The following is a 24,344-nucleotide window of genomic DNA, read 5'->3' on the forward strand; positions in this document are numbered from 1 at the left end:
TGCGGGATTCGAACCCACAACTAAGAAACGCCACATGCGCGTTTTTTCTGTAAATATTTGGGATATGGGGAACAGGGTGAAAGGGAGGGAGGAGGGAAGGACAAACTAGGGAAAATAAAATAAACACCCTTCACACAAACTGACAGTTACCCTGTTGCGACAGTTGCCGCCAAGTGATTTTATCCACGTGTGTGAATCTTCATTAGTGAATGAGGGTTCGATCCCTGCCTCCTGACGAGGGAAGAAGTTCCTTACCTCTTGCCGGCGAGCTCGGGCAGTTGTCCGGCGAGAACAGCGGCCAGTGCCGTGGCGCCTGCACCCTCCACCACTGCCTTCTCCAACTCCACCAGTCTCAAAATGGCAATGGCGATCCACTCTTCCTTCACAGTGACCACCTGGTAAATAAATAAACAAAAGACGCACAGACTCAGATGGAGCGAATGACATGTGAGAAAAATTCTATGGACAATATGTGTATGCGCACATAAGCACACACACACACACACACACACACACACACACGACTCGTGGCGCAGTGGTAGAGTTCCCGGCTGCCACTACAGCGGTCCGGGTTCGAATCCCGTCAAGGGCTGAAATAATTTCTGTATCGCTGCGCTCCGGGTCGTTACTCCAACTCTCGTTGGGTGTGTGTGTGGGTGTAAGGTCGCAGTAATACTCATAGATCGCTTATATATGAGCTCTCTTCCGTGAGGGAAATAGCTATCGATCACCAGTCCAACACGTGGTCCAAGACCATGGTGAATCACACACACACACACATACAATACACACAACCAATCAAACGTGCGTGCACCTTGATGATATAGTGATACCGTGTTCGACCGCTAATTTGGCGATCAGAGCGCGTGCCCCGCCCAGAGCCGAAAAATTCAGTATCGCTGTTTTGTGTGTGAGCGCACGCACGTATGTGCACCACTTTGGTATTCCCAATTCTTCTTCTTCACCTACCTTGTCTACTAGGTCCTTGGCCGTCTCGAAGGCGTTGACTCCAACAGTGGGCACCGCCAAGCCATCAGCCAAGGTTGTTTCAGCTTTGGTGTAGACGGGGCGACCTGCCTTCATGGCTTCAGAGAAACTTGCACATCTTTCAGACTCGGCACCCTGGCAACAGCGAGAGAAACCCGATTGTACATAAGAATCAAAGGAAGTGTCGAGTTGCTGCTTGTATCACAACTGTTTACTTACGTTTTCTATGCTTGAACAAAAGAAAATGATCTATTCGGTGATCGAGTCACGTATTTTTTTTGTATGATGTGGAGGACAAGACTTTTGTCATCATATATCCCAAAGCAAGGGGAGTAGGGATACCTTCTTTTCATATTGATCTCACACAAAGAATCAAGACAAAAGTACGCAGTATTGTGAATTGGTCACCTTTATAAGGGTGGACTGAGGCCTCTGATCATATAATATATTGTATATACACGACCTTTCTAAAGATGACTGTGCAACAGCATGTATTTGCCTTTGGTGATACTCCATTCGCCATACTTACGATAACTTGTACGTTGGGGTAAAGGGACTTGACAGCTAGGGCAACACCAGCAATAAGACCCCCTCCTCCGACAGGAATTACGACGGCGTCAATGTTGTTGACCTGCTCCACAATCTCCAGTCCCATGGTACCTTGGCCAGCCAAGATATGGGGATGATCGTATCTGCAAATGCCATTTACATCTCAAATTTGTGATGTCGTTTGCCAACAACGTTCATGTGACTACAGGGAATGAAAAGGAGACAATGGTGCAACACGTCCAGACTTACAATGTGGTTAATCTCAAAAATAAATAAATAAATCAATAAAATCTAGTATCAGCAAAGAAGCACATTTTAATGTGAAAAAATATAGCAATACCTCCCAGAAAATACAACTATTTCTGTATCTAGTATTCAACTAATAACGATATTTACCTCTCAAACAATACATTGATAATGATTAAAAATGTTAGATTTTAACAAAGTGAAATAAATTATATATATAATTGTGTTTCATAACTCCATTTTGTCAATGAATTAACTTGAGTATTCATGATAAATCGTGGAATCCACTGACCCGTTGATGTAGAGCAAGCCCTCTTCCTTTGCTTTCTTCAGAGCATACACTCGGCCTTCTCCAATGTCATTCCCACGAACAATGACGTTGGCGCCATACTGTCGACATGCCTGCACCTTCATGATAGGCGCCACGAGCGGCATCACCTAATAATAATAAATAATAATAATGATAATTAATAATAATAATAATAGTAATGATAATCAATAATGATAATAATAAAAACATAAGTGTGTGTAAAGTATTTGCATGTCGAAATAATGTACACAATCTGTAGCATCAGTTAAAACATAAACAGAAAAAAAATACATGAGGTATGAAAGACGGACAAGGATATGTATGCATAACCATACATTATGAAATATCTGGTGTTTGTGCCTCGGTGCATTACAGTCAGTGTAGCGGGAGACAAGGATGACTCGTCATCCACAAGGTGCTGAGATGGGATGGGGCGTTCAACAAGGTTTCCATGTATATGAAGCGGATGTATGCTTTGACTCGACCACTCCGCTTACAAAAGGGTGACAGCCTTTGGTATATTAGTATAAGTGTCCGCTGGCCCTGTCTAGTAGAATCCTCGGCCTAGTATATGATGAAGAAGAAGGGAAATGGAGACGAAGACATAACAGTGAAATTAGAGATCAGACTCGGCAACCGTACATTCAGGATGAAATACGGGGAAGAAGAGCAAGGTGGGCTGGACACTGCGTACGAATGGAGGCAGACTACCAAAGAAGGTGATGGAAGGAGGAGTAAAGGGCAGACGACCAGTAGGGAGACCCAGGTACAGATGGATGGATAGGGAAAGAAGGACGTGGAGAGGGTGGCACCAAGAGAGGACTGGAAAGAATTGGCAGAGGATAGAACCATCTGGAGAGGCATAGTGAAAGCGGTGAAGGGCCGTCCGGCCTGACAACCAGCAGATTAAGAGAGAGTAAGAGTAAGTGGCCCTGTCTAGTGTATGTTAAACTCACCACTGTAACAGGAATTCCTAAATCTTGTCCATGGTAGCTGAGTGCGAGAGCGTGGTTTCCAGCAGATGCAGCAATCACGCCCTTCTTCTTCTGCTCATCTGTCAGCATTAGCAGAGTGTAGCGGGCGCCACGTTCCTGAAAGATTTTTAGCGCAAGCAAAAAGTTATATACATACACACACGTGTATATACACGTTTATGACAAGGTTGCCAGTAGCTACTGATATTATCCTTACAAATATGATTTCAAGCACATCAACCATAAGCAACAATCCACTCATAACCATGTCTAAAGCAAGGATGGTATTTCTACAAGGTTAAATGGAAAATGACGGCATCAGAGTTACAGCAATTAGTGATGAATAAAATTAGAGGAACAAGCAATACCGACTATGAAATAATTTGCACACTCCGTATATTTCGTCATCCAAGGGCACTGATTCAAAATAGTATATTATTCTTGTATTAATCTTCCATAACTCCTTCAGACAAATGCAGTATTCCTGTATTTTTACTATGACTAAGAAACAATTTCTTCTTGTCACCACTGAATGTCAGGTGAGACACAATCGTCCTCCTAGTAGTACCAGATACACAACCCAGCATTCCGTGCCACATGGTCAGATATTATCGACGACTAAACCGACTCTCCCATTGAAAAGGAGACGAATTTCCTCGGAGTCAATGGTCATTCAACTCCAGTATGGATCACTAACCCATGCGTGCCCTGCAGTGCTAGGAGACGGAAATCCTGGTGACTGAGTGATGCTCCAGATCGCGCTGGGGTTGGCAACACATCTCTTCAGCCCCTGACTCAGGCTAGGATGGGTGCTTCCTTCTGGCTCGGAGTGTCAGATCGGATGAACTACCTAACTTGGATCTTTCAAGTCAGACACCCACAATTACTGCGTGGGCCGATACCGTACGGTCCTTGGGTGTTCTTTGCAATGCCAAGGTGGTAGATGTTTATTCTCCCCCAAGACCTGGCATTGTCGGTTTATAAACACTTAGTCTCCCTTCACTGGATTCTGTGGTGGGTGGAGGCATGGAAAGGCGACTCTCTATCTCTGTGTATATGGGAGTGGGCTTGCAACCTGTCTCGTCAAACCCACCAACCCCACTCTGCAGGGAGTGATGCAAAGAGTCTTAAAAAGAAAAAAAAAACAAGGAAAAAAAAAAAAAAAAAAAAAAACTGGGATGAACATCCGGCGGGCGATCTGGATAATATGGGCTCTCTCTGGGATGAGAGGACCGGGCAATAGTGAGATAAATATCGAGAATTACATCTACTACTAGTCCAACCTCAGCGATCGCCTGCCTAGTCGATCATAAAAGTTTGGAACTCTTGAGGACTTTCAAGAATTACGGATCATCTTCAAACGCGAACCTCTTAGAGCTGCCAAGGATTTCATGGAAGACCGTTCAAAGTTGAGGAGTGGTGTGGAGTCGCATGAGACACTGGGGAATACAGAAATGCGTCGTTCTGCCAGATTTCCTGGGGAAGTAGACCAATGCAGCCCTTTAAAACCCGTAGTCTAGAACTCTCACGAGGTAGGATCAAGAGAGGTATATCAGAGGCATCGCTGAGGACGTCGAGGGCTGTTTCAATAAGAATGGCGTTAGACTTGTATATCATGTCCTGAAGAAATTCCGCTACAAATCTGGGCACCTAATGTCAGACATAAACAAGTACAAAGCCTGTTGGTTGACTGTCCGAAGCGGACAGGTTCCCCTGGCTGATGTTCAGGTGGCCATTGCCCACCCACCAATAGACGAGATTTCACCCTCTCTGAGTGAGGTTAGAGAGGGTGGAAAGCCAGCCGGCATCTGCAACATCAGCGCAGTTACTGGGAGACAAAGTTGAGTTCATGATCCGAAAATTGCTTGCCGTGCTCTCTGTCGTTTGGCAGTAAGTTACCATCCCCTTCATAATAAATAGGATATCTGTTGTCAGGATAGCAAAAGCCAATGGTAGCCCATAAATCATCCAAATAATCTCGATCAGTTGTGATCTGTTCAACCAGACTCCTAGAGTTATTCACATTCTTTCTGCATCCATAACTAAGAAGACTGTGAAAAACTTCCCTACCTTGAAACTGCCAGTGTATTGGTTGAATTCTTTCTTGAAGAAAATATCCATGTTGGTGATGGTGGACACGTGGGACTTGGTACAAGGTGTATTCATGATGCCCGACTTAATCTTAAAGGCTGCAGCACTCACATCCTGGAAAGAACATATACATACTCATATATTGCATATCACAGCCGAAAACTAACCATCGATTCTATCCCTGAGAACAACAATGCGTCACACACACACACACATATATATATATACATATATATAATTATATCTACCTAAGATAAGAAATAAATGCTCATGCGCACAGATTTATAAATAGATATCAAACATGCATGCTGCATAATTATGTCCGTGAATAAATTTATGGTTGAAACCTAACAAAATCTATCACAATTAGGGGTTGTCTTACATATAAAGATTTTTGCGAGAAAAAAAACCTAGTCTTTGCTTTGCTGTCAACGTGTCCCTTTTCGACTCTAGTCTTAGGTTAAAAAAAATAGTAACTTCTGCGCTAGACAACGCTGGACTGAGCGAATGCAAACGTCAGCTTGCCAAAGCATTCTAAGAAGGTAATCCTGACAATGAGGGGAAACACAAATTCACCTGGAAGCCGATCTTCCTTGGGCGTTTAGGATCGCACCATATGTCGTCTGGGACGTCGTCCTTTTCTTCCACAATCGGCGGCGGCATTGCAATCGGCATAGGGCCAACGCTTCCGTCGTCAGCTGGCATCGCACGTTTATCTGCTGACGCTGAGAAATAGATCATAAGTGTTAACAGTAGTTTGATAATAATGATGATAATGAATAACAATAATAATAATAATAATAATAATAATAATAACAATGACATGCAATTCAGCAACTTTACTAGTCTCCACCAAGTCGAAAAAAAAAAAAATATATATATATATATACATATATATATATATATATATATATATATATATATATAATAACACCGGTTTGTACTCAAGTGGGTCTTTCCTATCTCCCTTTCAAGTTGATTACCTTAGTTTCCAAAGGTGATGAAGGTTTTCTGGCCTTCCCGAATCCTCATATAACATTGCAACTAGAACACTCAGTTCCTGTGGACACTCCTTCACCATCCTGAAACTTTGATACCAAAGCTATTCTCCCGTCTACCTATATTATAATGTTTTTTTTCTTAAATTTCCTGCTTTGAAAACCTTTATGTTTTTCAGTCCTTTAAGTTTTCTATCTCTCTCTTTTTCAAAGGTTTACAAAGGATTACAAAGGCGGAACATACCGACAGAAGACCTTTTTCGTCAATAACTAGGTCGGATGCGAAAAAAAAATATATATAATGATAAATATATAAATAAAAATTATAATATGAGTAATAATAAACAAAATAAATAAATAAATGCATAGGTATACTTATTTTCTTCCTGCGTCTCTTTCTGTGGAAACAGTGGAATTTGTTATCTAGTATATCACATGTTTCGATTTAGTAAATTTCATCAACTGTATTTTTTTTAACATGGCGAAGATGTTACACTCCTTGCTGCTACGGATGTATAAGTACTCAAGATGAAGAACCGAAGCCAATAGGATCCATGGTGCGTTCGATTACCCCTTTAAACTCCAATGACAATATTCTTATTTGGAAAAAAAAAAAAAAAAAAAAAAAAAAAAAAATCATAAAACACCAAAATGTTTGATCAAACACCAGAAAAATATGACGTCAGTCCTCGCGCGGTCAAGCCGCATCAGATGATATTCGGATGTACGGGCCGGCGCGAGGCCTACCAAATCCGGTTTTTCGTATCTACACCACAAGCGGCTGACATGAGTTGAATGGGTTAAGACCAAAATCCGTGTGTTTTGGATTACTCTGTATGTGACCTAGCGGAAGGATCCTGTCTAACGAAAACGTGTTTTCCTCTTTCTTCCTGTCTCACATTTGCTGACAACAAAATCGTGAAACCGAATATTTCAATCATAGCCACATTTTAATTTGATGATAGCACAAATAAAGGTCGGTGTTAAAGATAAGAGATGTTGGGGCTACTCTTGTGCAAGCAGTGAAACTGTGTGTGTGTACTATCGCTTAAGTTGTCCACTAGCCTCTCAAGGCCACGTTTTTTCTCCTCTTTCTTCGTCCAAACCCGAAAAACTGTTCAGTGGTCAACCTTGTTACTCCTCCCATCTCGGTATTGTTCCTCTAACCAATCATGGGCTCGTGGCTGATTAATTATTGATCTCAGTGGAGCAATAATTCACAGATAAGGAGGCTAGTTCGATGAGACGATGGCGAGCCCTAGCGTCAGGAGCCACATCGAGAATAAATACAAAATCCTTAACCTCCTTCTACTGACATATTCTTATCAACTTTTGAGATTCCTCAGACGTTATACATACATATATATATATATATATATATATATATACATATATATATATATATATGTACAACACTGAATGGGTCCCAGTGATTAGAGATACATTTTAACAACCACAATGCACTTTAATTCTAAGCCATCAATCTCTCTTGATAGCGTAGTTGGTAAGTCACTGCGTCACTTGTCATGTGGTAGCTGAGTTCGAGTCCTCGGCAGTACCACATCTCAATTTCTACTTTTGGCCTCCATTGGGTCTCCCGATGTTGATGGCTTAGAATTAAAGTGCATTGTGGTTGTTAATATATATATATATATATATATATATATATATATATATATATATATGTGTGTGTGTGTGTGTGTGTGTGCTAACAACTTCCTTGAAACTTAATACTTACCTAAGTAATCAAAAACAACTTCGCCTGTCGATGTGGTTCTTGACCTAGTTTGATGATTCGATTGCTGACGCTGTCGTTGCGTTTCTGATCCTGTCAGAGGAGCGGGAAGTACTTTCGCAGGTAATACGATGGTCGTGCCAGGGACTCCACTTGAGTCGTGATTTATGGATGGGATCTGGTCGAGGGATACAAAACAAATATCTCATCAACTTGGTTGGCTCTGCAGTTACATAAAATATATCCACATCATGGATACCTTGCGACTAAACTAAATGTACTTCACTTGTGTTGGAAATGTCAAAAGCACACCTTATGACAAGGAAACAAAGAAAACAAGTCTTCGAGTGGGCTCCCATGCTAAACAAAATTAAGGAACCAGCTTGCTTTCCCAACAGTGTCCAGTACCTGAGGGTGCTGAGGTTGAGGATGAGGCTCAGGCTTATGCTGAGAATGAGGTTGGGGATAAGGTAAAACTTCCTTTGCATTGCGGGTGACCTCATCCTTGATCACCACTTTGGTTTTGGACGACGACCTGGCCGGAGGCATTGGGGCGGGCTTGTCATCCTGCAAGCACTGGAGGGTGCCTCCAGTAGGCGCCTTCTTTAACCTGGATGCCACGGGGTCGACTGTAGACAGGTGCTGCTCTACTGGCACCTGTTCGAAGGACGATTGTTTTTCGAAAGCCTTGATTCTGTCCATTACGGACTCTTGCTTATATCCACTTCTTTCGCCGCCTTCCTCTGTATCTTCAATAGATGTCGGCAAGGTGCTCGTCGTCTGGGCCGAACTCTCCTTTTCGTCCAACACACTGGGAGGTGGGGGAGGAAACTGCTCTCCCTGGTCCACAGGAATCTTACTGTTCTCCAAGAGAGGAGGACCACCCATTCCCATATTTGCTGGGAGTGTCTTTGGCTTTACACAGGTAGTTGCCGCTAAGTCTTCAGTTGCACTAAAAGATGGAGTTTGCGAAGAAGGCACCACCTCTGCAACGTTGTTAACTAAAGCATCGGACGCTTGTTGTTTGTTGCTGATAGGCTTTTCCCGGCTGCTGCAACCACGAACGTCCGTGGCCTTGTGCTGTTCCGCGCCAAGAGGAGATATTGTCACTGGCGTGGAAACTGTTCCTATCTTATCAATATGACTTTGACCGAGTGTTGATTCAGAAGGTGATGAAATGATTGGCTCAATGTTTTCATATAATGCGTTGTCGGGTGAACTTGTGGACTGACCGGTGGAGGGAATGGTTGCCTCAGAACTCTGTTCAGGCTTTGACTGATGGCTTGGGAAAGCAGTTTTGTCTTCATATTTCTGTGCTGACAAAACGGACGAAACTGGCGTAAACTCTTTCGCGATGTCTGTAGAATGTACAGGAGGGGGAGGAGGAAGTGGAGAGTCCGCAACGGGTGGATTTGTCGACTGATCAGTGGACGGAATAATGATTGGTCCAGAACTCCGTTCATACTTTGGTTGATGGCTTGGGGAAGCAGTTTTTTCTTCATATTTTTGAGCTGACAAGACGACCGAAACTGGCGTGATCTCTTTCGCGACACTCACAGTACGAATAGGAGGGGGAGGAGGAAGTGGAGAGGCAACAGCTGAAGAAGAGGGAGGAGAGGAAGGTAGGGTTGGAGGAGCAAGGACGGTAGGAGGATCGGGGATGGCGGGGACAGCAGAAGAACCAGGAACCAATGGGGAGGTGAATGTATTCGCTGAGGCAGCAGATGGGAGGCCAGATGACGTGGACGGATGAGAGACCACAGACGATAAGAGGGGGATAGGGGCAATCTCAGTTGTAGACAATTTCGAGACTGGCACGTCAGTTTCTTGTCTGGGTAATGCTCTATTCTCAGTTGTTACAGAAGGCATAAAACTAGTGTCTGTTTCTGAAATTTCGGACTGTAACTTCATTCTGAGGAAGGGCGCACCCAAAGCTATATGTGTTTGTGGACTAGGCTTGTGACATGAGGGCTGCTGCTCATGTTTTGTTGAAGCTGCATCAAGCCTTACAATGTGATCTTTAACTGTACCCAATTTGTCTTGAATAGCAGAATCTTTGTCATGCTGCCTTACAAGATGATCTTTACTTGTGTCTAAGTTGTCTTGGATTGAAGAACCTTTAACATGCTGCCTTGCAAGATGATCTTTACTTGTGTCTAAGTTGTCTTGGATTGAAGAACCTTGAACATGCTGCCTTGCAAGATGATCTTTACTTGTGTCCAAGTTGTCTTGGATTGAAGAACCTTGAACATGCTGCCTTGCAAGATGATCTTTACTTGTGCCCACGTTGTCTTGGATTGAAGAACCTTTAACATGCTGCCTTGCAAGATGATCTTTACTTGTGCCCACGTTGTCTTGGATTGAAGAACCTTTAACATGCTGCCTTGCAAGATGATCTTTACTTGTGTCTAAGTTGTCTTGGATTGAAGAACCTTGAACATGCTGCCTTGCAAGATGATCTTTACTTGTGCCCACGTTGTCTTGGATTGAAGAACCTTTAACATGCTGCCTTGCAAGATGATCTTTACTTGTGGCTATGTTGTCTTGGCTTGAAGAACCTTTGTCATGCTGCCTTAAAATATTACCTTTAGTTATGTTTATGTTATCTTGACTTAAAGATCTTCTGCCACGCTTCTCTACAAGATTATCATTACAAGTGTCTATGTTGTCTTGGCTTGAATATCTTCTGATATGCCTTCTTACAAGACTATCTTTAATTGTTTCTATGTTATCTTGGCTTGAAGGACCTTGGTCATGCTGAGTTCTTTTGACATTTTCAGGATTAGTGTTTTCCTTGGATCTGGTGCTACAGACCTTCTGCTGCAGCGGCTCCTGTTGGTGCCCTTGCACTGGCTTACTTTTGTCTCTAGTGGTTTTAGTATCAGCTTCATTTAGTGTTCTCCTTTGTGTTCCAGCACCTTTCTTCTCCTGGTCACTCATTCCAGGATCATCCGACGGCCCTTGACCCGTTTTGGTTTGGACACGGGTAGACGCTGTAGGAACTCCCGTGCTAGGGGAAGCCTTTCCTGCCGTTTCGTTTACACACGTCGCCACCTTCTCCTGTCCCGCAATGGCTTTTGTATCCATGCTCGAAGTTACCACGGCCATCTTCTCAGGAATGTGTTTCGGATGACCTTGGCGGGATTGTCGTTCAACATGCGCATTCTGAGTTGTGTTTTGAAGACTTAGTTTAGTGTGTTCTTGGCTTGCCTGATGGTTTAGTTCTGATGCAGCGACAGACTTGGTACTTTCCCCTGGTACCTGAATGGGACTGGAAGTTGGTACGGTGGTTGTGGTGGTTGCAACATGAGGTGGACTACGTATACTAGGTCTCCCATTCGTAGTCTCTTGATGTTTACTCGATGTGGGGTTTGCAGGTTCACAGTTCTCTTTTTCCACACCCGCCGTAGCAAGTTTTTCTTCGGGAACTGATGTGTTGGACGGGTGCAGTCTACTTGCTGGGTCATTTGTAGTTGCTGAGGTGGACGAGTTTTTGAATTGAGGTGGCTCCTTCTTCTTGGTCTTCGATGACGGAAACTCACCTTCCTGTTTCACCGGACCCTCGCGCCTGGGAATGGTGGACCGAAAAGGAGAGGCCGTTCGAATGAAGTCTTTATTGGGCACTGAGCTTCCGGAAGACAAAGGACGATCGAAGTGTTGGGGTGAGGGCTGACTCTTACTAGCGGCATTTGAAGGACCTGCGACCGACACATTCGAAGTCGCGACTGGATCCCCCGAAGCTCGAAGGGTCTTTGAAGACAAGGTGGCATATATGCTGGACGGGGGTGGCGGGGGCTGCGCATTCGCTTCCGCCCACGGTGGAACAGCACGAAGCGGAGACTCCTCTTTACGTGGCGGAGGCCAGATACCGTGCGGCAACGAACGTTTGTCTTTTGCACCCCAGGGGGCGGCTCTAGGGGCATGGCTAGTCTCACCGTGCAAATCTGGGGAATAGCTCAGTCCGCTAGTGCTGGGTTCCTCTGCAGAGATCGTACGGTGTCGTTTACTAGGGCTGTGACTCTTAACTTTGTTTTTCTTACTATGGAAGGAAGGACGGGATTTGTCATTGGTCGTGCTTCCCCACCTAAAAGATGGCGCTGGGTACCCTCCAGAATCCGGGGAACTGGGAGCCGACGTAACGTAGCCCGGTGGGGTCCGGGATCCTTCGCGACCTGATGGGCTGCTGGGTCCGAGGGGCGATAGTGGCACATCCTGCAGGGAGTGACGGGAGTTTTCGCAATGACCGTTGACATGAACAGCACATCATAACAAATCCTGTTAGTCTCTAATGAAGGGGCATTAGACCAACGCGTCCTGATGCAGGTGTGGTCACGCAGAGAAGAGACGCGCATCAGTAGCAACTACGCCAAGCTACTACAGTTAACGCTACTATGCTAGGAACTATGGACATCTGAAACTGTGTTTTGAAATGAGTAGTACGCAGGAAAATATAAACTGCACTTTTGTGTATGTGCGTTTGTTTATGTATTATGTTAAAGTATGTCAGGAACTATAGACATTTTAAACTGTGTCTTGAATTAAGTGACACGAAGGAAAGATATCAACTACACATTTTTGTATGTGCGTTTCTTTGTGTATCATGTTTAAGTATGTGTGATGCACCAAAATGTAAAATAAATACATGTATATTAATCATATAACTTCAGTGCACTACCATCTGTCTGTGCTGACCCAGGTGTATAGGCCTAACCAGATGTTTTACAGAGTCTACCGTCTCACGATACAACAGTTCACACTTATTGTGAGGCAGTGTTTTCATAATTGTTGTTTGAGTTCTTGTACGATGTAAGTACACGCATCTTCTAGTGGATTTTTTCATGACTTCATTTGGATATAACTCAATTTTCTACATCCTTTTGGCAAACTGCGTAAGCGGATAAGCTTACGCAGTTTGTGTTCATGTCCAATTGCCCGCTGGATCTTTACGGACTTCCTGCCTTTGTCATTTTCAGTGAGATCGTAATGCTTCTTCCCTTTTTTTTCTCCAGCGTTGGTACCCTCAGGATTTTTCAAGTTTCTTAATGTTTTACTATATTTGAAACTCATCATACATTTTTTTTTTAGTCTTCCAGACTTGTACTCTTCCAACCTTTAAGTGCGTGAGAGATATCCCTCGAAAGAATACAAACCACTTGGCAATAGGCAGATCAATTGTTTAATTCCATCTACACACTCAGAGAGTACAATCAATTTCATAAAACCCATATTCCAGACTAAGTCTCGGGGAATACACCACAGAACTTGAACTGTTTACAAGTGTATTCGTGTAACATAATTATCTATTTTGGGTTGCAAAAGACAATTTGAATGAGTCAAAGAAAAAAAATACTCGAGGGATTAAAGTCTATTCCTAATAACTCTTTTGGAAGCGGCATTGTCATCTAACACGTTTCATTTTGGCTATCTGTAGAAAAAACTCAACTGAAATAAAACCCCTGACTCTATTATACACTCTCCTTACCACTCCATGTTGGTCCCATGTTCCCTTTATTCTTGGCTAGTCATTTTTATTAACTAGTCTCTTATTTCATAAGTTCCGATTATCCTCTTTTGTTTTTGTCCCATCCCTGTCAAATTAGGTTTGCTATCAGAATTCATATTATTTTCAGTTCAAAATATGTAGCTTATTCACTTCGTCCTGTAGGCTTTCACAAGATCTGTTGTATCCTGCCTTACTTTTTTTTGCAACTTAATAATTTTCCGAAAACATACAGACTTATATATTTACTTTTTCCGATCCTCTCTATAGACTTGACTTGAAACACGATTCATTCTGAGTACTTTTCTGTGATCATTGTTCTCATCTTCCACTTACATATCCAATCTCACTGAGGTCACCTAAAGAAGGGGACAAAGAGTCATATAGGAAAGTTTGATCACCAGAAGAGCCTCCTTATCGAAAACTGTACTCATAGTCAGAGGGAAGTTTGAGTAGTGCTAGACGTTCCAGTATCTTTCTGCTGGGGATAGGCTAAAAATATAAGATAAAGAAGAAATTATAACTATTGGACGGTCGTTATAGGGCAAAGTGATCAGCCTTTGTTAGGAAAGTTTGAATGCGTGGATGTTTCAATCGTAAAGAGAAATAGGATGTTTATATAGATACAGACAGAATAATTTGTCTAGGCAGAAAGGCATCACGGAAGCTGTTTTTAAAAAGGACGAGAAGTCCTTCATCATGACAGTAAGATTTCTAAGTGTCTAGAACAGATAAGACTGAAAATCTATTTGAAGAAGGACATAAAAGGAATAGGGGTAACAGAAAAGAGAAGAAGAAGAGGAAACAATTGTTCAAGGGAGACGTTTGGGCAAAAACTGGAGGCAAGCCTTTCTTTTTTCAAGATGACAAAACCACAATTTCGACACTAAGAATGGGATGAAACCGAGGATAAAATCACGACATTATCCCACGTGTCAGAAGTTGCAATGTGAATCTAGAAGTTCCAGTGAAGGTTTCGACATTTCGTATTCATGCGCGAGTGTTCAGCTTTCTGACGGATAAATTTTGAAAAATGACGGACACTTGTATACTTTGATTCTAAGGATTTTGAAGGACACCGTATAGTTCGTGTGTGTGTGTGCGCGCGCATGCGTGCTTGGGCATGTATTTATCTATCTATAGTATATTGGAAAGGAGGGACGCTCGTGGCATACCGTTTCCTGCTCTCTAATTGATCATTTCTAGTTTCAAGTTAGCATGCGTGTGTGCGTTTGCGTGTACGTTTACATTTAGGTTTGTGTAAGTACATTTTCTGCGTGTAACCATGATTATGCAATACTAGTGCATTACGTCCAGTCCAAAGTAGTCTACCATCAACCATTAAGCCCACAAAGCGAATCACGCACATACACGCAACACACACACACACACACATATAGTGTGAGGCAGTTGTCCTTCATCATCCCACAACCCTCAGTCGCACATTGTCCCAAAGGAACACACCTGCACCTCGGCCAACTGTATCGGGACGGACAGCGGTTCTTTAAGGAACTTACGTGCAGTGCCCAGCTAGATCAGCGGCCTAAGAACATATTGCGTCTGGCTTCCCAGGCATCGACACTTTTCCTTAGTGTCCCATTACAGCGAGTCATGGCCTGACCCAGTATATAAGCTGGGTCAGGCACACACACACATACACACACACACATATTATATATATATATATATATACATATGTACATATATACATATATATACATATATATATACACATACATATAAATATATACAAACACAAACACACACACACACACATATATATATATATATTCATATATATATATATATTATATATATGTACATATATACATATATATATATACATACATATAAATATATACAAACACACACACACACACACACACACACACACATACACACACACATATATATATATATATTGATATACATATATATGTATATACATATGTACATATATTCATGTATATATATACATATATGTACATGTATACACACACACACATACACACACACATATATATATATATATATATGTTGATATACATACATATATATGTATATACATATGTACATATATTCATGTATATATATGTATATATATATACATATGTACATATATACATGTATACACATACACACACACACCCCCATATATATATATATATATATATATATATATATATATATATATATATATATATACATACACACTGAATGGTTCCCAGTGATCAATTAATATATTTTTCCAACCACATATCACTTTTAATTCCGTACCATCGCAAATGAGACTGAGAATCTCTCAACGGAGGCATCCGTGGAAATTGAAACGTAGATGAGCCGAGGATTCGAACCCAGCTAACCCGTAACGAAGTTACTTTGACGTGACCCAATACGTTATCAAGATCTGCGTATTGGGTTACGTCAATGTAACTTTGTTACGGGTTAGCTGGGTTCGAATCCTCGGCTCATCTACGTTTCAATTTCCACGGATGCCTCCTTCGAGCGATTCTCAGATTTGCGATGGTACGGAATTAAAAGTGATATGTGGTTGGAAAAAAAAAAAAAAAAAAAAAAAAAAAAAAAAAATATATATATATATATATATATATATATATATATATATATATATATATATATATATATATATATATATATCAACCACAATGTGAATGAAAGTGCATTGTGGTTGATAAAAATGTATCTCTAGTCACTGTGACCCATTCAGTGTTGTACATATATATATATATATATATATATATATATATATATATATATATATATATATATATATACTGTATATATATATAAATATTTATAAACATATATATACATATATATGCATATATATATAAATATACATATACATATATATATATATATATAAGTATACATATGTATACATATATATATATATATATATATATATATATATTTTTTTTTTTTTTTTTTTGTAGTAGTAAACGCCAGACACTTGTCCGGATGTGGGCTGGCCTACTCCCTGACCCGACCCCGAAGATCCTGTTCAGTCCACCACAAGCCGGTTTGGGCCAGATAAGGAGAAGAAAGGTGGTTCCCGTGCGTGGTGACAGTGCAGTGTTCCGTGCGCTCGTGCCCGAAGGATACAAACGCATCTACACGTGGACTCAAACGCGCGCGCGCTCTCTCTCTCTCTCTCTCACACACACACATACGCACGCACAAACAATTACACACACATGGCTCGATGGCGCAGTGGTACCGTTCGTAACCTCTCATTCAGAGGACCGTGTTCGATTCCTGCGTTATCATCCGAACTTTCTTTTCTGTCGTCTGCCACCTCCTCCATACGAAAGACGCACGGAAGAAAGCTAAAAAAATAAGAATGAAGGAGACTGCAAGAGACCATAAGGCCTACACTAGACAGTTCCATGTCCATTACCACCTATCATCCCCATCCATAAAGTTGTCTAACACTTTCTTTAAACAACCAAAAGTTTCAGCGCTCACTACATGGTTACTAAGTCTATTCATACTCTATTGTTAAACCAGTTCTTGTCTATTTTCTTCTTAAATCTAAAATTGTCCAGTTTAAATCCATTACTGTGTGTCCTGTCCTGTTGTCTTAATATGATGACCTTATCTGCATCCTCCTGTTAAAGACCTTCATCCACTTGAACACCTCTGTTAGATCACCCCGCACTCTGCGTCTTTCCAGAGTGTAAGTTAAGGTGCCTAAGCCTCTCTTCGTAAGGTAAATATCTGAGCCCATGTATCATTTTGGTCATTCTCCTCTGTACTGATTCTAGTGAATTGATATCCATTCTATAGGACGGAGGCCAAAACTGTACCGCATAGTCAAGAATGGGTCTACCTAACGCTAGATAGAGTTTGATAATTACCTCTGCAATTCTATTCGTAACCGTCCTAGCAATGAAACTAATGCCTTGTTAGGTCTATTCCTGGCGCTAATGCACTCTTTCCTGGATTTAAGGTCAGGACCCACTAAAATTCCCAAATTCTCTCTCACACTCAGTTTTCTCTGAGCTGTGTTTGTTTATGCAGTAATTCAAACAATGAAAAAGAAAAACTATCGTCAGTTTTAGACTCTAAATTCTTGCAGAGCGACTTAAAAAGAATTAGAAGTTGATGATGGCAAAAAACGCCATGCACGCGAACGCTCGTGTGAAAACGCCCTTACACACACATACACAAACACGTGCACAGACAGTCACATGCATAAACCCACGCGCACACAAACCCGTGAGCACACCCAGACGCGCGTACACACTCACATACACAAACACGCGCGCACACACATATTGTATACCCGATCAAACGCGCGGGCGCACACGCACACATACACACTCGCGTGAGCTCGAATGTGCGCCCAGAAAGAAAAAAAATAATAATAATAAAATAACGTAAAAATAGAACATGTTGACAGACCCATAAGGAGACATTCATTACCGAACCTACACGCAATTTGTTGTGCAGGGAAACTGAAAATCGTGGGGCAGTCTACACTGGAGGAAAGAAGAGAGAGGGGTACAACCATAGTGAACTAATGTATGAGGAAAATATATATAGATAAAGAACCTTATGTACCGGGTACAAAATAAGCCATGGGATCATGAATGTGATATGAAAAGTGGTGGAGGGGGGGGGTTATGTTTGATATGAATATATAAGGTCCAGCCTCCTAAATAGGGCTACGAATAGACAGAGTATCTATCTGTACGAGGTGGTCTGTGTAAATATTAATCTTTCTATGACAACTCCTATTATATAGAAATATGGTGGTACAAAGCGTCAACAGGCTACTCCTTCACTATCTAGTCAGGCTATTGCTTCAATATTTAGAGAGCCAAGCTGTGCACTGTGCCCTTTCTAGATAGCGTGATTCCTCATTTTGAGCCCTACCGTGTTTCGTAACTATGTAGCCGTCTGTTCACTGTGCGTCCCCTCGTGGGTCGTAGGCTACCCTTGGGAATGGGGAACGTGCGCGGGAACCTACGTGATCGTTTCGGAGCAATGGGTACATGCCGAAGGTGAGAGGGATCTCCAAAGTCTCATAACACAGAAGGTGATGTCGCGGGGGGAGGGGGCGCCTTAAGAGCGTTCTGTCTACAGCTATTTCTGTGAGGCACCATGGCATCACCTCGGTTATCGTTTTCGTGGCGACTGCGAGTTTCAAGTAGGCCCTCCACACCTCCCCCTCCCTCCCTCCCCTCCTTCCTCCCCACGTTCTCTGTCTTAACCCTTCCAGTACGGAAATAGACTTCATGCGTTCATTGTGGCTGCCGCCATGCAATCTTTTCCAATTAAATACCAATGGCAGTCAAAAGAAAATATGTATCCCGTAAACACCCATGAATAATACGCATTTTTTTTCACCATATTTAGACTTTTAATATAAGGGCGCGTATCATACACATATTTAGACCTGTAGACGTTTTTTGGGCCATCAGAAAGGTGGGCGACGGAACAACGGTTGACACGAGGGGTAATAAGTGACCCGCATATAATGATTAATTTACGAACTTTTTGCATATCGTCACAGATCCACGCTCATTGATTTAGGATCTCTAAATATTGTATTTTATAAATGAATAGCTAAATATGCCTTATTTTGAAAACGGTAATTATTTGAAACCGCCCATTTAATATAGTGTATATTCCACAATGCAATGCAGCGCTATGGCTGTGACGACCATATCTATCTATCTATCTATCTATATATATATATATATATATATATATATATATTGTCTTATTTACTTTTGTTGCGTGCATGTTACATGTAATAATTAAAACAACGAAAATAAGGATTCTAGATGTTTCACTGTTGAAATTTCATTTCCAGCTATAAAGTTATCTTTAGAGACAATCTTCTTATCTTTAGCTACTTCTGGAGGGCAATGTAGTTACTCTCAACCTGGCTGGTTTGGCAACACCTGCCAACTAGACGTGTACCCAGTCAGCAGACCAAATTTATTTGGCTCAAGTGCCTACGTATCATACATGAGTATTTACGGCACGCACACACACACACACACACACACACACACACACACACATATATATATATATATATATATATATATATATATATATATACTCTTTTCACTGCGGCAATTGACTTATAAGGTTATTCTATAAGACTGCAGCAGGCCCACTGCATTCAGCGGAGGGAAATTCCCATGTAAAGTGAAAAGGATTCAAACCTCTCAGCTGACACGTCAACTCCTCTATACATCCTCTTGAATCCTCTTGATAGCTTTCTTTCTACCCCATAAGGGCTAATAATAGCTCTTACTCACTGGTTTTGAGATCTCCAAGGGCGACACACCAGACATAGGGATGACGGCTGTGGCCATCTTTGACGTATCTTGGTTCCAACGACCTTTGTCATATATATATATATATATATATATATATATATATATATATATATATATATATATATATATATATATATAATCACGAAGAACCCACAGTCGGAATAAAAGGAAACTTAGAAAAAAAGTATAACTTCAATATTTCTTCTAAATTTCCTTTTATTCCGAATGTGGGTTCTTTGTGATTATTTTTACAAATGTGCTACAAAATTTTGTCCGAAATATAATATATATATATATATATATATATATATATATATATATATATATATATATATATATATATATATATGACAAAATCCCTTTTTCCTCATACAAGAAGGGTAGCCGAATCAAAGCCTATATTCTAATTAGAGCCTGTTCAACGCCTCATACGTTTGTATTGTTCCAAAAGCAATGTATGTGAAAAATAAAAATCTTGTGGAATTTGCACTTGCCTCCTTTTCCATTTTTCCACATTATCTACAGATGACAAAAGTGGTGATGATCAAATTCGAATTACGTTGTTTCCTTTAGTGAAACTTGAAAAATCTTGCCAACAGTCACCTATTCCATTTTTCTAATGGATTTGATAATATATATATGAGAAAGACAAAGTAAAAGCACTACACTAATAATGACAATAATAATAATAATAATAACAGTAAATAGATAGATAAGAATTAGTCTTCTATCAAATTAGTCTAACAAAGAAACCACAAAAAATAGAATAGAATAGAATAGACACCATGCAGTATTTCTGTAATTTAAAAAATCAAGCAATATTACGATGTATCATATTTATAAGATATAGTATGAAAAAATACTACATAAAATCGAGTGCTATATTCTGAACAATATTTCCTGACTTTACTACATAAAAACTCTACCCATAACCCTGTTATTACAAATTATAAAAAAGAAAAAAAAAATGAAAACTTCAACACCATATAACGTAACGAGACATATTTGTTTTACTAATCAAACGTCCTGTATGATGTACTGACTACACATTTTTTAATCAGTCAATTCGTTATAGTTAGGGATATCAATAAAACCAATGGATATGTCACGCAGCATTCGATTGTGAATGGAAGTTAATCTACTCAAGGTAGAATGTTGTTCATTTTTAATTTCTACAGCCCATCCTGTATTCTGTTCTCCTTAAATCTCTCCGTTATCAACTGCATTACTCGACATCTTCAGTGCGATATCGTCCCCAAAGATAGAAGTGACGGTTATCGGCGGCAAAACAAAAAGATAATCGAATGCTGTTGTTGCTCCAGGCTCTCTCATCTGCCCGCCACTTGCGCGTCGCTTTATCCCTTTCATCATTTTTAAAATCTTATCATTTTCCTTATCTACTCACTTCTTATTTAATTTCTCATTCATGGATGTACTGATCTACTTGTTCATTTATGCATTTATCTAATTATTTGTCTATTTTCTCACACGTTTCTTGTCAACTTGTTTATTTATCATTATTTTTGTAAACAAATGTAGTAGCATCTGGTGAAAGACAGCACGTAACCTTTGCACTTTATAGGGATACACTTTCGAACGTAGAAAGACACTGTCATTGTTTTTAGAAGAAGTATATACACCGATGTCAGGATGCTCGAGAAATTTCAATAAAAATGAAAAGTTAAATATAGAGAAAATGTTGCAAGGCAGATAAGATTGCGAAAGGAACAAATACTTGAGAAGATGCGTGAGGGCCTGACAGCACACCAGGGAATAGTACAGCCATATTGGGTGTTTGTGATGGCTAGGAATGGTCTCAGAACTATTCGGGAGCGTCATTCGCTTGTACATTTATTTTGTTTGGTACATCTATATTCAGCACTTTTTTTCATCCGATATTCCATATTTCTAAAAAAAAATTGCACAATGCCTAACAGATCAAATGCCAACCCCACGGGAATGCACCTCTGGGAGGAGGTAATGAGAGACAGGATTTGAAGATGAGTGACGGGGAAACGATTCTCGCCGACGCCCGTCACGCCTACAGGCTTCCATAATTTCCGAAGGAATATTAAGAAAAACAAAAGGCAGAGAAGGGCGCGTTACCGCCGGACAGGTAATGCGTCACTAACGCAGTAACGCAAGTGCCCAGCTCTGGTTATTTTATGTTTTAGACTACTGAGAATAGGAAATATAATTGTTGTAGTCTAGGTATCATTTTATAGGGAATATTCGTAAGAAGTAAATACTTCTTCATTTATTTTTTCATCAAAATCAGTCTAATGGAAATTAAAATCGGTGACGCATCCCAGATTTTTCGGTAACGCATTAACGGTAACGTCCCCAGCTATGAAAATGCTGACAAGTTTAGATAAGCGTATTACCGGGGTGATCGCCACTAGACAAGAAGGTCTCTACTTTTCGTTCTTTAATTGTCCATAAACAAAAGCCGAGATATACTCCATATTTGGATGATTTTTCTTCATTTTGTACGAGTCACTTTTTCTACACTGTTGTGACATCTTTGTTTCAAAGTATAATTAACCTAATTAGTCCATAAAAAAAAGCTGAGATACACTCCATATTTGGATGAGTTTTATTGTTTTTGTATGAGTCACTTTTTCTACACTGTTGTGATATCTTTGTTTCAAAGTACAATTAACCTAATTAAAAAATAGAGGTCGGGTTTTTCGCAAAGACACCCTTGATTCATTTCGACTCAACTAAAGTTATTCAAAGCAAAAGATCTACGGAGCACAGCAAGCGCAAAACTGTAAACCAAAAAAAAAATGAAAATAATAAATTGATAAAAACAACGAAATTAACAAAAAATAGCATAATACCTCATTCCCTAAGGATGGTTCCATATTCTGCTGAGGATCCTTGAGTTCAAAGGATACTGAAGAAGTTCTTTGGGTTTCCAGTGCCATTGAAGAGTCCTCTGGTTATCCTGAGGAGTGATGCATAGTGTCTGTGAGTGCAGATCAGGTGTACACAAACGTGACAGAAGCAAAGTAACAAAGGAGATAAAAGAAAAAAGAAAACGGGTAGTGAAAATGGAAGGTGAGAGAAAATGGGAAGCGAGGGATAGAAGAGTTACAGTGAGGAAAGAGACTTTGCAAGAAGACGAGTGAGGGTCTTTGAAAGAAGAAAATATTGAAGAGAAACATTCACAAAGGAAATAGACTGAACACGGGAGATAAATTGGGAGATTTACAGGAAGAGAAGACGAATAGGCATGGGAATACAAGAGGATGTGTACAAAAATATGTGGAATGGGATTGAAAAACGGGTGCACAGTATGAGAACAGGAAGTAAACAAGAAAGAATAAGGGCAGAAAGGAAATTACAAGTGCGTATAACGAGGGACTTTTTGCCTTTCCTCAAGGTAATTAATTATTACATCTAACAGACGGTAACTCTAGGAAGGACTACACTTCATAATTTACTGCAAATCAAAATAATAAGATTTCGGGATGGTATAATTAAATAAAATAGATTTAATAAAAATAATGAAATATTTGCGCTAGATAATGAGGAAAGTGAGAAAAAATCACAAGGGAGAAGGAGAGACTGGCAGCAGGTGGAAGAAAATGAGGGCACAATTTCTACGCTTCTACGGTAATTTCTACGCTATACGTTAATTTATTAGAATAGTTAAACATCCAATAAAAATTGTGGATCTGGGTTGTACGGACATGATGAAAGTCACTATAGTACTGACTGGATTGAATTTATGCAGATGATACCCGGAGACGGGGTAGGTATATGGAGGGCGGTAATTGATATTCCTTTTAACTTGGAATCTATCACCTCTTTGGTGAGTACGTTAGGGCTAAAATGTGTTAAATTCAAGTGACACAAATCTATTACAAAATTTTCGCTACTAGGAATCTCTAACACTGGAAAATCTCCATTATTCGGAACGACACGTAGCGAAATCAAGAAAACTACGGATAGGGGCACCTGGTATGTTTTCGAAAGGCGTTTTCGTTCCGAATATGGTTGGATCAATTGTCGTACTGGTTCCCGTCACTTCCTCTCCATAACTAATTCTAAACTTGTAACTTAATCAAGCTTAGCTAGATACTATGCTAGAAATGTCAACAGAGAAGCATAAATCAGGGCATGTCCGTACTTGACAGCCTGTGTTCAAAGATGTGAGGAAGAAACGAAACAAGGCAGTTTCACGCAAACTAGAAAACATTAAATAATCTAACTAGTCTATGAATACAGATCAACAACATTAAACGTGATACGATAGAATATCGAGTAGTAGGCTACTGAATCCCCTGCCCATTGTGTTGGACTATCGCCATTTTGGATCAAATACCATATATATATATTTTTAAACTGATGGATAGTTGTGAGATTCCTTCTTTCTATTGCTAAGATTAAAATATATATACCTCTTCAATTTATAAATTTGATAACAATATCTCAATTGTTGTTAATATTCATGCATATGTTATTACTTATGTGTTTATTTTGTAGGCCTCGGTTCAGCTGCAACATTTTTGTTACAGGTAAACAAGAACAGGGAAACGAGGCGACACGGTTATCCAGGTGGGTGGGGGAGGTGGAGTGGGTGGGGCTTAGCTTACTTGTGCATTTGGACCTGATGTACGATA

General features: G+C 40.4%; 1 protein-coding gene across 3 annotated transcripts in view; it reads right to left on the reverse strand.

Moving 5' to 3' along the window:
* LOC143035096 (uncharacterized) overlaps positions 1-24,344 on the reverse strand; it is a 75,172-nt gene that overhangs the window by 18,026 nt on the left and 32,802 nt on the right. For all 3 annotated transcript variants that reach the window (XR_012967290.1, XM_076201642.1, XM_076201643.1), the window contains exons 2-11: positions 22,557-22,663; positions 8,299-12,102; positions 7,894-8,068; positions 5,734-5,882; positions 5,137-5,271; positions 3,049-3,183; positions 2,075-2,220; positions 1,517-1,679; positions 970-1,122; positions 256-395 (exon numbers count right to left, since the gene is read on the reverse strand). Coding sequence is in view for 2 of the 3 variants with exons in the window: in XM_076201642.1 (XP_076057757.1) it covers positions 256-395; positions 970-1,122; positions 1,517-1,679; positions 2,075-2,220; positions 3,049-3,183; positions 5,137-5,271; positions 5,734-5,882; positions 7,894-8,068; positions 8,299-12,102; positions 22,557-22,643 (5,087 nt within the window). In the remaining variant the exon portion in view is untranslated. The remainder of the gene's footprint in view (positions 1-255; positions 396-969; positions 1,123-1,516; positions 1,680-2,074; positions 2,221-3,048; positions 3,184-5,136; positions 5,272-5,733; positions 5,883-7,893; positions 8,069-8,298; positions 12,103-22,556; positions 22,664-24,344) is intronic.

The sequence above is a fragment of the Oratosquilla oratoria genome, chromosome 18 (genome assembly GCF_046742065.1).
Source record: "Oratosquilla oratoria isolate Oo_2021 chromosome 18, ASM4674206v1, whole genome shotgun sequence".
Lineage (NCBI taxonomy): Eukaryota > Metazoa > Arthropoda > Malacostraca > Stomatopoda > Squillidae > Oratosquilla > Oratosquilla oratoria.